This window comes from Dipteris shenzhenensis, chromosome 26 (assembly GCF_047967505.1).
Source record: "Dipteris shenzhenensis isolate YYH24624 ecotype China chromosome 26, Dip_SZ_1.0, whole genome shotgun sequence".
In the NCBI taxonomy this organism is placed as follows: domain Eukaryota; kingdom Viridiplantae; phylum Streptophyta; class Polypodiopsida; order Gleicheniales; family Dipteridaceae; genus Dipteris; species Dipteris shenzhenensis.
This window is the reverse complement of record NC_141621.1, coordinates 10,841,166-10,854,646: the sequence shown is the minus strand read 5'-3', so window position 1 is coordinate 10,854,646 and position 13,481 is coordinate 10,841,166. Positions and strand designations below refer to the sequence as shown.

Here is a 13,481-nt window from a genome sequence, read left to right as displayed (position 1 = left end):
CATGTGACAATATAGATGTGCTTCAAAAACAAAAAACAATTACAATGTGCATTATAAACAATACTTTGCAAAACTATTTGATTTATTGAAAGATAGTATTTTGTTCCATTTCAAATAATGTTACTGTAACAAATAGCACCTCATTTGGCCACACATTTGTCTTTGCAGCAAAGCAAGCAATTGATATGCAAGGAAGAAAATGATGAGGTGAATTCTCACTGTGGTCCTAATCATGCTAATAATTTGCGACCATCACCCCACTCTTTCCCATCCAATGCAAAAGCAATCATTCCATCTAAGGAGAACTTTGTAGGAGGAGGGAATTCATTGATATCTCTAACCATTATGCAACTATTGGATTGCACCCCTCAAAGATTTGTTTTTGAGGGGAAGTTGCTTTGTAAGTATGGAACTTACAAAGTAGCAAATCCAAAGTATCGAAGAGGTTTTTAAAATTGCTTCAATAAGATCCACACATCTTCAAAGCAATTGACAAAAGACACCGGATATGTAGCAAAACAATAACAATTCCAACAAGTCCAAAGAATACAGCAGGATTGCACTAGGCCCTACATCTAAAGCCGGGAATGATAGTAGCAATATGCTCTAGGAACTTGGGTGTGGGTAAGGGTAGTGCCATGTGTCAAGGGATTAGATTCGCTAGAATCTTTAAAGATTCCATCAAAATCTAAGAAGATTCTATTTGGGTCAGGATTTTATTAAGGCATTGAACTTTTGTCATGTAGCCGATGGCGTTCATGAGCACTGCCCATTGGTCTTTGCCATCCATGAGTTTGTTGTGTAGGCCATTGGAGTCATAGGCGACCTTGTTGTTGCCGCTATGGATAGGTTAAGGTCGTTGGTGATGCCATCAGTTGGTGAAGGCATTAGTTGGTCATAGATTTGCCTCGTAGTTGTGATGTATCTTTAGGTAGGCTGAACCTTGGTCAGACATCTGCTGAAGAAGAGCTGCACTCAATCAAGGCTACTAGAGGGCTATTGTGTGTTGCGTGTGGAAGCTGTCAGAATGTCATACTTGAGCAGAGTTTGAGGTAAAGGAGTCTACCATTCATTTTACTATTGTAGGTCGGCAGGAGTTATTGAGTTTTGTTAACATAGAACTGGGTGTTGATCGTGTTGTAGGACGTGTTGCTCATTGTTGCCTGTGGTGGGCTGGCTCACATTTGCTTTGCTATAGTAGTAGCATTGCCATTTTGGGTCGTTGGAGCTCATCGAAGAAGTCGATATGAGAGCAGCGATGATACGTAGGTAGCTGCAATTTTTAGTAGATGTCGTTAGCCTATTTGCTTGTAGATGGCTAGTAGACGATGTTGTAGATAGGGTAAACCGCCCTTGATTTGGTTCACCTTTGCTTGGAATGGCACTACGCTATAGGCTTTAGTTAAGGCTATCGTGGTTTTGCTAGTTGTGGAGTCGATTGTTTGCTTTGGTGTCCATCTATAGGTTGAAGCTTCCCGATTGTTGAAGGGTCATTGCCTTCCTAAGATATAGCAGTCGGTTCGCCTAGGATGCCTTAGTCATTGTAGGAGCCTTTGGGGTGTTGCGCTAATTGCAGTAGCTTGTAGGTCGGTGTAGATAGCCTTAGGAGCTTCCTTGAAGTTGCCTCAGGCTAGCTTTGCTACGAGCTGGAGGAGCTTTGCATGCTGAAGTAGGGTGGCAAGAATGCCACAATGCCTCAGTAGAAGGAATAACCATGAGCTCTGATACCATGAACAAATATGGAGAGGGAGAGGAGAAGAGTGGAGATGAGGAGAGAGGGCATAGCTAGAGAATACACCACAAATGACCAACTGTATAGTAGTTTTAGTTGAAAATAAAAAATATATAAAAACCCCTTTAGGGTTAGGGATAGGGTTTCCAACCTTGTGCCTTTTAGCACTCTATGTGTTAGTGCTATGCACATATTATGACACATGATGTTAAGATGAATCCTCAACACTATGCCCCTATGGGACTATGTGTACAAGGGCACATACTCACCACACACCATGTGAAGGGGTCTGTATATACGCTACATTTTCAATTAAATCTAGGGTATAGTTAGTCATTTGTGGTGTGCTCTTTAGTTTTGTCCTCTCTCCTCATCTCCACTCTTCTCCTCTCCTCTCTCCATATTTGTTGATGGTATCAAAGATTCCTTGCCTTCCGTTGAGGCATTGTGATTCGTTTGAGAGTGTGAGACATAGTGATTGAGAGTTCTCTTGAGTGCTTCCGTTCACTTCCATAGAGAGATTTCCATTCATTTCTCCGTCCATTCATTTTCTTAAGGATTCATTGAGAGTTCATCTTTCATTCTGATGATAAAAGATTTCCTTTGAGAGAAATTTCTTTCACGTAATTCCGTCCATGCGAGAGAGAGGAAGACTATTCTCCTTGAGAGTTTTTTATTACCTCTGAGAGAAATCTTAGAGAAGTTCTTTTGCTTTTCACTAAGAGAGAGCTCCTCTCTTACTTCTGAGAGTTGTACTCAATGAGAGGAGTGTGTAGCGAAAATAAGCTCATCTAGAGCACCCTGACTCCTTAGGAGAGACCCTACAGCAAGCAAGTCTCTACAGCGCCTTCTCCATCCAGCACTACTGTTGCAGACTCGGCTCCTCCGCATACACAAAAAAGGCTCCCTCGACTCTGGAACGGCTGTCAACACACAAGCTAGGCATGCACGAACGAGCCTTACTGGCAGCTACTCCCAAGTGACTTCAGCATGGTTGCTTCATCAACCTCCTACAACCAAAGCGACTCACGGCTTGCTCCCACAGTAGCTACCCGACTAGCTACTCCTACGAGCCTCAAGGCAAGCGGCTCTTGCAGCCAGCCACCAATGCCTTCATCAACGAGGACTCCTCATAGCAAGCGGCTCTATAGCTCGGGACTCTACAATGATACTAAACACCCGACGGACCAGAGCTCACAGCAAAAGGCGGCAGCACCCGCCTTCTACCGCTCCAAACGTGCATGGAAACGACTCCTTCTCAAAACGAATCCAAATGGCCTACCTTGGCTGCATCACATTCACCCTCACGTCTCTATAGCGACCTGCACATGTGATGGCTCCTCAAGCCCACGGGCTCCTAAACGATGTCAAGCCTCGACTCTCTACCCTGCAAATGAGTCGACGATAGCTACTTTACAGCCGATCTGCCTAAGGCAAGGTTTCACGGGCTCATAGTCAACCACTGAAACGGACCAGCGGCTCTAACGAGCTTACGAGCAACGCACTCCTCCCACAAAAAGGCACATCCACGAGCTCCATCACAGCCAAGAAGCACACGGCTCCTTCACAGCTCCGTTTCGCTCACAAGTCGGACGTCTCCACATCCAACGATGCTACAGTGAGGGAATCCATTACGTCAATAGAAATCTTTGCAAGATTTCGATGCTCCAAGAAAGATTCTGACCTTATCACCTAAGGGTGGCCAATTGGCTGACACGTGTTAGTCTCTTGACCCTACATGTAGATTAGGAGTTGAGTCAAGCTACCTCAAGTGAAGTTAACCATGGGTCATTTTTTGTGTGGATAGGGTTACTTAATATCTTGCCATGTGGCATCCACAGCCCTATCTACCATGTCGATTGCCACATCATCATCTACCACCTAAGCATTAAATACCATGTCATCAAGAGCCATGTCATCAAGCCATGTGGACTAGCCACCTCATCTACCACCCAGCCTCTTACTAGCCACACTTACCTCTTGCAAAGCACTACATATGCACACATTTGCCACATAAGCACAGTGCTCCACTGGCACATCCCTTGGCACGCACACCTTTGCATGTGACTCACCCTGGTACATCATCACTATGCATTTTGCACCCTTTTTTGCCCCTCAACTTAGAGCAAGCCGTATCTCTTGATCGAGGAAGAATTTGAGAGTGCTCTAAAAAGATAAAACGTTTTATTTTTTGTGCTATGTGCTCATCACATCACGCACATATTTTGGCACAAGTACCACACACTTTTGAGCCTCGGCATGACAACAAATCTACTTCTTGCATGCACATTAGCCTCTACATCAACGCATCTGACCCAGTACCGAAAACTAACAAAGAAAATGATTTATTTGATGTTTACACCTCTTTACGAGTCTAAGAACACTTCCAGGATTCTCACACTGAGAAACCAGATAAACCAGAGTTTTCGCAATAGCAATGAAACTGGTCATGCTTACATACTCATAATCAAGAATTACAACAATCAACTCGTAGCAGCAAGCAGGAGAAACTCTAAATCACAAAAATGGTTTAAGTCATCCTGAATGGACTAGGAGAGGGATATGAGAATCTGGTCCAAAGTATTTGCATTCAACAGCAAATTCTAAAAACTGAAAGAGCTACAGTTAGTGTTACTTCATGAAGAACTCAGGACTCAAGCAATTCATGCACGCAAAGTTCATTCCAATGATCAAGCATTTACAGCTTCAGATAGAAGCAGAGGTAGAGGAGAGCATTTTAGCGAAGTGGTCATCATCAACAACAAAGTCATTAACAAAATCAGCATCATCATCAGCATCAGCATCAATAATGGCATTCGAAGACAATTCACATGTGTAGATAATCCTCAGCAGAATGCAAGAGTTGAAAGGAAGAATGGTACTTTAGCAGACAGTGCTAAAGCAATGCTCAGTGAGAAGCATCTTTTGAATCAGTATTGAGCAAAAGCAATTACCACTGCAAACTACTTACTTGATCAGCTTTCGACCAAACAGATTCAGGGTATGACACCTTATGAAGCATTCACTCGACACAATCCACGCATTGTGCATCTCTGCATATTTGGTTTCATAGTGTATGCCCACATACATGACGATTATCACAGAAAATTGGATGCGAAGTCACACAAATGCATCATGGTTGGCTATAATAAAGAAAGCAAAGCATACAAGTTGTATGATCCCATCAACCAAAAGGTCATCATCTCCAAATCCAAGCCACCTAACCCTACACGACTTGACCTCTCATACAAATTGTGTTGTGCCAAAGGGGCCATGTGTCCCAACGACATGGATACCCTCATTCAATGTGACTAGGTAACATGGTCTCTAGGGCTCTCATCCCATTAACTAACTCCCTTCAATAGAAAAATAGCTCGTAGGGATATGAGAAAGGGGGTTATACCATTTATATTATTTCATCTTCATTTGAATGTGGGGTTTATAGTCAACTACCATTGCGACGTGGCGCTCCTCGTGCTAAGGGCCAGGATACTATTATTCTATGATACTAGCCATTTTAATTTCGACATTAGGCTATGAGGGGTGGGCCTACACCCAAGAACGATGTTGAGAACTATTAGCACCTTGCACAAGATGACATATCATGCATGCATTAATTATGGATCCCCTAAAAAAATATAGACATGACCTAAATTGTGGGAACCCTCCTTAATTCCTATGCAACTACAGGTACAACTAATTTGACTTCTTCCGATTACTAGTGGCTTTGTTAAGAGCTATATTCACTTGCTCGGTTGAGAGGACTATGGACTAGTTGCTAACAACATCCCTCCAAACAATTTCTAAGGCATGTGAGCCTAAGCTCAGAATTACATTACCTATGTCAATCTATATCAAGGGTAGTCAAGAATGACATATTACCTATGTCAATCTATATCACACAATATTTCATTGCATTATCCTACGAGGGTTGTAGTATCAAATGTTTTGCAGGTGCTTTGAAACTTAGGGACCTGTCATTAATCTCAAGTATGCTAACGTGCTTTGAAAAACGCAATGGACTCTTCATAGCTTTCAAGTCTGCTTCAATATATTACATATCAAATTTTACACACCAAAAAAGTGCTTTAACTAGAAAAACATGCATTGGATTTGTTCAACAAACTCTAAACTGAAAATAGGTGATCAAGAGTAGAAGTTACCTAGAGTGACGATCAAGATTGTAAAACCATCATAAATTTTTTTCTCGAATAAGCAAAACCAAGTGTAGATAAGTTAAGTTCAAAGTTGGCTTACACACACACACTTTTTTTTTTGGTGAAATCTTTGATTGATTATATTATATGAGTAGCAACCTCAAAATAAGGTGCTACAATTACATCAACTGAAAATTTCAGTATATGCCAAAAAGACTTCATGATCTATGCAATGGGTCTGCAAGCAATCAAAGAAAGATTGCTGCAAAGAACGCCTAAAAAAGCCAAACAAAGAGAAAGTAGGATGACCAAAGACTTCACAATCCCAAATGAACAGATGGGAATCTCGCTCGCAGGCACTGTCGAAGCATATCAAAAAACGCACGATAGCACAGACAATGCCAAAACAAGTGAGGCACAGTCTTCGAAGAAGCAAAACATCTGTGGCAAAGTGGAGGAGCAATGTGTCGATGAGCTAATAGCTGTCCAGATGAAAACACTCCCAAAAGAACTCGCCAAAAGAAAACCTATTGCCGAAGTAGTACTAGGTTGCTGTAATCTTTTTCTCCACCACTTGGCTGGGCGATGCATTCGCCAAACAGAATCACCTCTCTGAAACCCAAGGTTGAGGCAAAAGGATTTTATACAATGCAGGTACAGTAATTTGAGATAGCCTCAAAGGATGAGAAGAGGACCCTGAAGAAGTCAAAGTCCAATCTTCCAGCCGGTCCTGGAGTTCCAAAGAAGGAATCGAAACAAAAGGCGAAAGCATAGAAGTAATTTGTCACCACAAAGGACGATAACGAGAGTCCAATCCATATGTAGTGGCTACTAGAGAAAAAGGGAGCACAGTACCAGCATTATCTATAACATCAGCAACCGAGGTGATGCCTTTAAACGAGACAAAGTAGGAACGTCGAGATTCCTGTAAAGCCAAGGGAGGCTAAAAGACTTTCGATCAGTGAATGCTTTCAGCTCTCAAAGAATTCCCAAGCAAAGATTGCCGTCCATTCCATTCCAAATGAGAAAGAACATGCTTCCAGTCAAAAAGCAAGCGGAGACAAAAGGGTAGCCAGGCAAAGTGCCATCAGTGCAGCCAAAAAAGAAATCCCATTGATTGAGTTGCCAATGACCAAACGCAGAAATACTGATATGAGTGACCAGAGTCCTAATCATAAGAGCCCAAGGCTGATCATCTTGCAGAAATTGGAGCAACATTTTTCCCCTATGGGCAAGAATATGCACATGAATATCTGTGATGTTCAATCCACCATGCATCTTGGGAGAACAAATGTGATGCATCGAAAACAGCCTGAGACTTTTTTTGCCATGTTTAGATCGCCAGAAGATTTCCATAAAGACAAACATGAAAGATGTAAGATCTGCCTTAGTGAACATGATCAATGGCAAGTAAAATTGAATATATGCCACAAGGATGGACTTCACTATTCAAAGACGAACGTGCAAAGCCAGGTTGCCAGTTTCCAATACTCAAGCTTTTTCCGAAGCTTAGCCAAAACCCAATCACTTTGTTGTCAACGAGTGAGTTTCCACCCCAAAGGGTAACCAAGATGATGAATAAACTGAGTGGGTGGAATGATATCCCCGGGCCATAATAGACTATGCCAGTCTTTGGAATGCAAAGGGAGCAGCTTAGACTTCTGAAAATTAACATGAAGACCAGCTACCAAACCATAAACAGAGGGGGCCTGCATCAAGGCACCGAGATCATGGGTCGTATTCTTCGAGGTAAAGAAAGAATCATCAGCATAAGCTTGAACAACCATGCTGCGATTAGCATCCAATTCCAAGCCATGAAGTGATCCTGTAACCACAAGATGATCATATTGCAGCATAGGATGAGTAGCAATGGCATATAGTAAAGCACTGAAAGGGCATCCCTGGTGGACCGAACAATGAAGAGTCCACTCATCAGAGATATCCCAAGAAAGAATGCAAGCCGCATTGTTATCTCTGTAAAGCCAGTAAATAACTTGCTGCATTTTTTGTCCAAACCCGAAAGCTCGCATAGTTTGCGAGATGAAATCCCATTGAACTGTGTCAAAGGTTTTTGCAATATCTACCTGCAAGAGTAAAACATCCTGCTGCGTGTATTTGACATATTCAATCCTAATATAAGCTTTGACAATGTTATATGTGATATGGCAACGTGGAACAAAGCCATATTGGGAGGGATGCAACCCATCATGCAAATAATCTTTAATCCAATCAACCACCATTTTGGCAAATGATCTTGTAAATGACTGGCATGAGCGTGATTGGCCTCCAATCACCAAATGAATCACATAGCTGTTTTTTTGGAATCAGCTTGAGAAGACCCTTTTTCCATGACACAGGCATCTACTAATTTTGCCATGCTGTATTTACCATTTGTAGCAAGGTGAATTTAAGAAGATCCCATAATGCAAGAAAAAATTCAACAATGAGACCATCCCATCTTGGAGATTTCCATCTGCCACAGGATCTCAGTGCATCAGACAATTCCCTTTCAATGAAGGGATGTTCAAGTTCCAACGCCTGAGCATCAGACAGAATTGGATGAATATGCTGCAAAAGAGGCTGACCTGCAAACACGACCCAAGGAGAAAGAGTATCCACATGCCCAAAATGAGTAGAGAAGTGCTGCACACATAAATCAGCAAGCTCTGAACGAGATGTTGAACAAGAGCCATCAGGCATCCAGATTCGATAGATATTGGCAGCCTGTCTTTTGTAGTGTAAACTCTTAAAAATTTGCTTGGAAGAGCAGTCTTTATCCAAAAATTCCCGTTGTCTGGATCGAGTTTCCCATTTAGCAAGCTTTCTATGATCATTGGATTGAAGAGAGAATTGAGCCTGACATAAGAGCATGCTTTCCTCTGAAGACGAAGGGCGAAGATGAGCAAGCTCAGTCAAACTCTGACAAGTAAATTTGGCATGTGCTACAGTCTCCCTTGTGGCTTGCATATAGGATTTGCCATAATCTCGAATAACGGCTTGCATCCGAGCAACAAAAGCATGCCACGCATAATCCAAACCAATATGTATCTGATGAGAGAGAGGCTGAATAGCATCAGAGACCAAGGCTTTAAAGTCAACATGCTCCATATAACTATTATTAACTAGCAAAAGCCTTCGGCAAGGCAATCTGTAAGTGGGAGATTCATGTAAGGAAAGCCTCGATGATGATCTTTTTTGTAGTATTATTAAAATATGTAGCAAATCCATCCCACATCAACACCATATCTCCTTCATGTATAGAGCAAAGCCTAAACATTGACTCTCACCAGAGATACATACCAAAACTTGTCTCTTCACTAAACTTGCTTGCAAATAATTATAATGCTACAAAAGATTTTAAAATATATTTTGAATCAATTCTTACACCAAATAAGTGAAACTAAGGGTGAACAATCAAAATTCATCCAAGTCTCTAGTAGTCTTAAAAAAAGTTTACAATGTTTGTATAGAAGTGACTTTAAAAGTCAGGTTTCACTAAATATTACATCTTTAAAAATTCAAATCTACTTATTTTCAATATACTTTACTGGTGGTAGCCTATGAGAAGAGTAACAAAACATAGGACAAGGTTATCTCCAACAATAGACAATAGGTCCTCTCTTTTGCTGAAACTTAATGTTCTTACGACATTTGTTAGCATGTCCCAATCTTGCCAACTACAAAATCTTGCCTTTCATCATCTAGGGTGATTGAGAGCAATATACAAAAAACGTGACTCGATACTTGCCATGTAAGTTGCAAAGAAAGATGTGTTCATGACTAAAGGATTTTTTCTTCATAATTTACATGATATTTTCCTGCATTTTCTCAACCAAGGCGAGAAGCACTCTACAAAATCATTTCCTCCAGATCACTCAGCTGATCTTCGAATAATAAAGTAACCGATATTTTGATAAAACACACTTGTATACATAAAAAATGTAGCTATGAAGCCATATCTCAATTTTCAAGATTTGATACCATGCATTATTTACATTTACAATGTCATGACAAGCTGGTTCACCGAAATCTCCGAGGCACGGAAGCCTCCCTTGTGGCAATTCCTCCTAGTGCATATATATAATTTCCAAAGAGCTTTTTTGCAAAGCATAGAGTCCTTTTTTTGTGACAAAAATGTTGGAATTTCTGAAACTTATAGTTCTCATGATGTTTGTTAGCATTAACCAATGTTGCCATCTAAGGAGCCTTAATCTGTTGACATCTAGTGTGACGGAGACAAAGCAACATATAGAAAAGGTGACTTCAGCTAAGGATGAGGAGCTCTCTACAAAATCATTTCGTAAGGATCCAGGTGATCATAGAAATAATATAGGAACCTATACTTTCATATATGCTGTAAAGATTTCTAAAGTATATAGAAGCACAAGAAAGAGGATGAACACGTTCGATGCCTGTCTCCCTGCACACCACCAACACGTTAGTTCACATAGTGAAATAAGCATCTTAATTGAGTTTTCGCTTATACACTGACCAGCCCATGTATCATGAAAAAAGTACATGCAGAAACTCCTTTAAAAGAGAAAGGAACTGCTTACTCAAACTACCAGATGTGTCGAGAACTGGGAGAGCAGGTAGAGAATCTCCTAAAAAAACATAATTTCAACAGCAAGTTAAATAACCATCATTTTATCAGAAGCACACAAAACTATTTTATAAAACGTGCACATCTATGGTACATGGCAATATTGAAGCCCAAGTTATTATATTTTCCATTCTGGATAGATGGGTGGTGGGGGGTACTGTTTTGTGCGAAAGCACTTACTGGTAGCACACAGTGGGAAAGATGACAAGGAGGAAGACGCAGGCCAAGGTGCAGGGATATTGTCATTCAAGTCGCATGTAAAGCTGATGCCAGAAGCATTGTCATAAACGACATCCGTGGGTATGGACCGAAGCAAACAGCCTGGAAAAAGACAAATTCAACCAAATGATGTAACACACAGAAAGCAAAACAAACAAAGATTTAAAAATGTAAATGTAACAAACGATAAATGCTTTAAACTATGTCACATGCAGAAAAACTGATTCTCAATCAACAAGCAAAAATTAAAGAGTAATTGAATTGAATGAAGAAGAAAAGCATATGCACTCTGAGCCAATCTCTCTCTCTCTCTCTCTCTCTCTCTCTCTCTCTCTCTCTACATTGCTTTCTTCTTTTACTACTCTCCCCCAACCCCAAGTCAAGCAGGCTTTGCACTGGACACTACAACAGAGCTCTAGGCGGCTTGATATAGAGGTATCCATCATGTTACAATAGGTTCCGAAGAAAGGCATTGAGCCTATGATGGCTTTGGTGTGCTGTTCCACGGACATAGACTATTCCCCCTCCAAAACCTCATCAAAGTTGCAGAAATCTGTGATTGTCGTTAAGGCTCCCACTCAATGCTCATAGGAGGTCTTTGTTCTCCATGCCTTCCCCCTCCCCATGAGTTGGACCATGGTGAGTTGGAACGTACACAAGCATCACATTCGTACACGACAGCAGTCATAGCACATGGTACTTCGTCAAGAGCTAGAGAGGACTGTGGTAGAGCGAGCAGCGAATTTTCACTTGATTCAGGAACACATTTATCTCAACACTACATATCAGACACCGACGCCACGTTCACTTGGGGAGGGGCCCTCCAATTTGGTCCCCTGCATTAGGCACGATCGAAGGCTCCCACTCAATGCTCATAGGAGGTCTTTGTTCTCCACGCCTTCCCCCTTCCCATGAGTTGGACCATGGTGAGTTGGAACGTACACAAGCATCACATTCGTACACGACAGCAGTCATAGCACATGGTACTTCGTCAAGGGATCCTAAAAGTGTACATCTTGGCTTCCAAACAGCAACGCACTGCTTTCTGGAGAGGCGGCTTACTGAGAGCCTCTTGGATGTTGACTCTTGGATTGCTGGAGGGGACTTCCATAACGCAAAGTTTGAGGAGGACAAGCAAGGTAGAGCCTCCCTCTTAGGGATGCTCGTGGCTAAGAGGAGCACATGAGAGAAATTCATCTTTGCGATCAATGGTCATGACCCGTGGAGAGAGATGGAGTTCTTCAAACTTCTAGCAACCTCTCTTCTCCTTCAGCCAGCAAAGGCACGATGGCCTGTTAGAGAGTCTTGATAGGTTCTATGTGGAGGATTGGACGATGTACAGAGGGATTGTGCCAAGTTTGAGGATGTCAGATCACTCCGACGTCCAACTCTCTCACGATCCTTGTGTCTAGGTTGGATTTGTCTCGAAGGGAAGGGATAGGTCTAACATTCGCCAACGGAGACGATCACTTTGTTAGACTTCTCTAACAAGATCTTAGCCACATTCTTGAGCTTAAAAGACTTTGTTGGACACCACTTACAAAACTAAGCCAAGGTCTTGAGCTTGCGGTGGTGGCACCACCTCGTTGATATCATCCACAACGCATAGATGGGTTTTCTTCAGGACCACAATATCCTAGACAATATCTTTACTTTTTGGGAGGCAGTTGATTGACTTGGGAGGAGTCTCAGCCTAATGCAATCCTTCTTCTGGATTTCAAGAAGGCTTATGACAGGGTGGAGTGGTCTATTTTAAAGGGTACAATGTAGAAGTTGAGCTTTTAAGATACACGGCTTTGGAAGTTTCGCTATGTATGCAGGGACCACCAGCTAGATACTCATTCGTGGTCACACAGGAGGCCTTTGCTCTTCATGCTCAGTTTGTCCAGGTTGCAAGCTCGCTCCCATCTTCCTTTTTGTGATAGAGGATCTGGGTTACTTTTTACGCTCCCATTTAGTAGGGCCTCGTTGGGATGTGACTCCAGATTCACATGGAGGAGTTGTTGGACTCAAGGTTTGCAGATGGCATGGCACTCTTTGTGGAGGGCATGCAGAGAGCCTAAAGGGAGTCCGGGGAGCCCTAGAGACCTATTGTTTGGCCTCAAGGGCCAAGGTCAACTGGACTAAATCAATTGACTTCCTCACAGTGACTAAGAAGCTTAAGAGACCAAGGATTAGGAGGCTACACTTGGCTTTCGGTTGATTCTACGAGGGCACACAGCAAGGTACTTACGTTGTCAGGTGGACATTGATATTTCAGCAAAGCAACAAGTGGCCCTCGCGCTTGGAGAGTGTGAGGAGCAAGATTTTGTACCGTGGCTCAACCAAACTCTCTCTAGCAGGGAATGTACGCCTCTTGTTGGTGCGTGTATGTGTGTGTGTGTGTGTGTGTGTGTGTGGTGAATGCTGCATGGCAAAATCAAAAAATGCCAGACACATGGAAGAGAGGTCTTGTTAAACTCCTTCCAAAAAAACAAATTTGTGAATCTTTGGCAGATTGGAGACCTATCACCCTTATGCCAGTCATTTACAAAGTCACTACAAAAATGATTGTCGATTGGCTAAAAGAGTTTTTACATGATGGGTTGCATCCTGCTCAATATGGTTTTATCCCGCGTAGGCATATCACAGATAACATTGCTAATGCCTATGTTGGAATTGAATATGCCAAATACATGCAACAGGATGTTTTATTATTGCAAGTTGATATTGCCAAAGCCTTTGATACTGTTAAGTGGGATTTTATTTCATCGACTATGTAGGCATTGGG

General features: G+C 42.0%; 1 protein-coding gene across 2 annotated transcripts in view; it reads right to left on the bottom strand.

Annotated features, from left to right (window-relative positions):
• Nucleotides 1-9,766: 9,766 nt before the first annotated feature.
• Nucleotides 9,767-13,481, bottom strand: part of LOC147884659 (putative GPI-anchored protein At1g61900) — a 78,374-nt gene continuing 74,659 nt past the window's right edge. Inside the window, exons 6-8 of one of the 2 annotated variants that reach the window (XM_087397387.1) lie at nucleotides 10,673-10,813; nucleotides 10,446-10,493; nucleotides 9,767-10,309 (exon numbers count right to left, since the gene is read on the bottom strand). In XM_087397387.1, the coding sequence (XP_087253513.1) occupies nucleotides 10,227-10,309; nucleotides 10,446-10,493; nucleotides 10,673-10,813 (272 nt within the window). In that variant the 3' untranslated portion in view covers nucleotides 9,767-10,226. The remainder of the gene's footprint in view (nucleotides 10,310-10,445; nucleotides 10,494-10,672; nucleotides 10,814-13,481) is intronic. The other variant, XM_087397386.1, reaches the window with a different exon arrangement.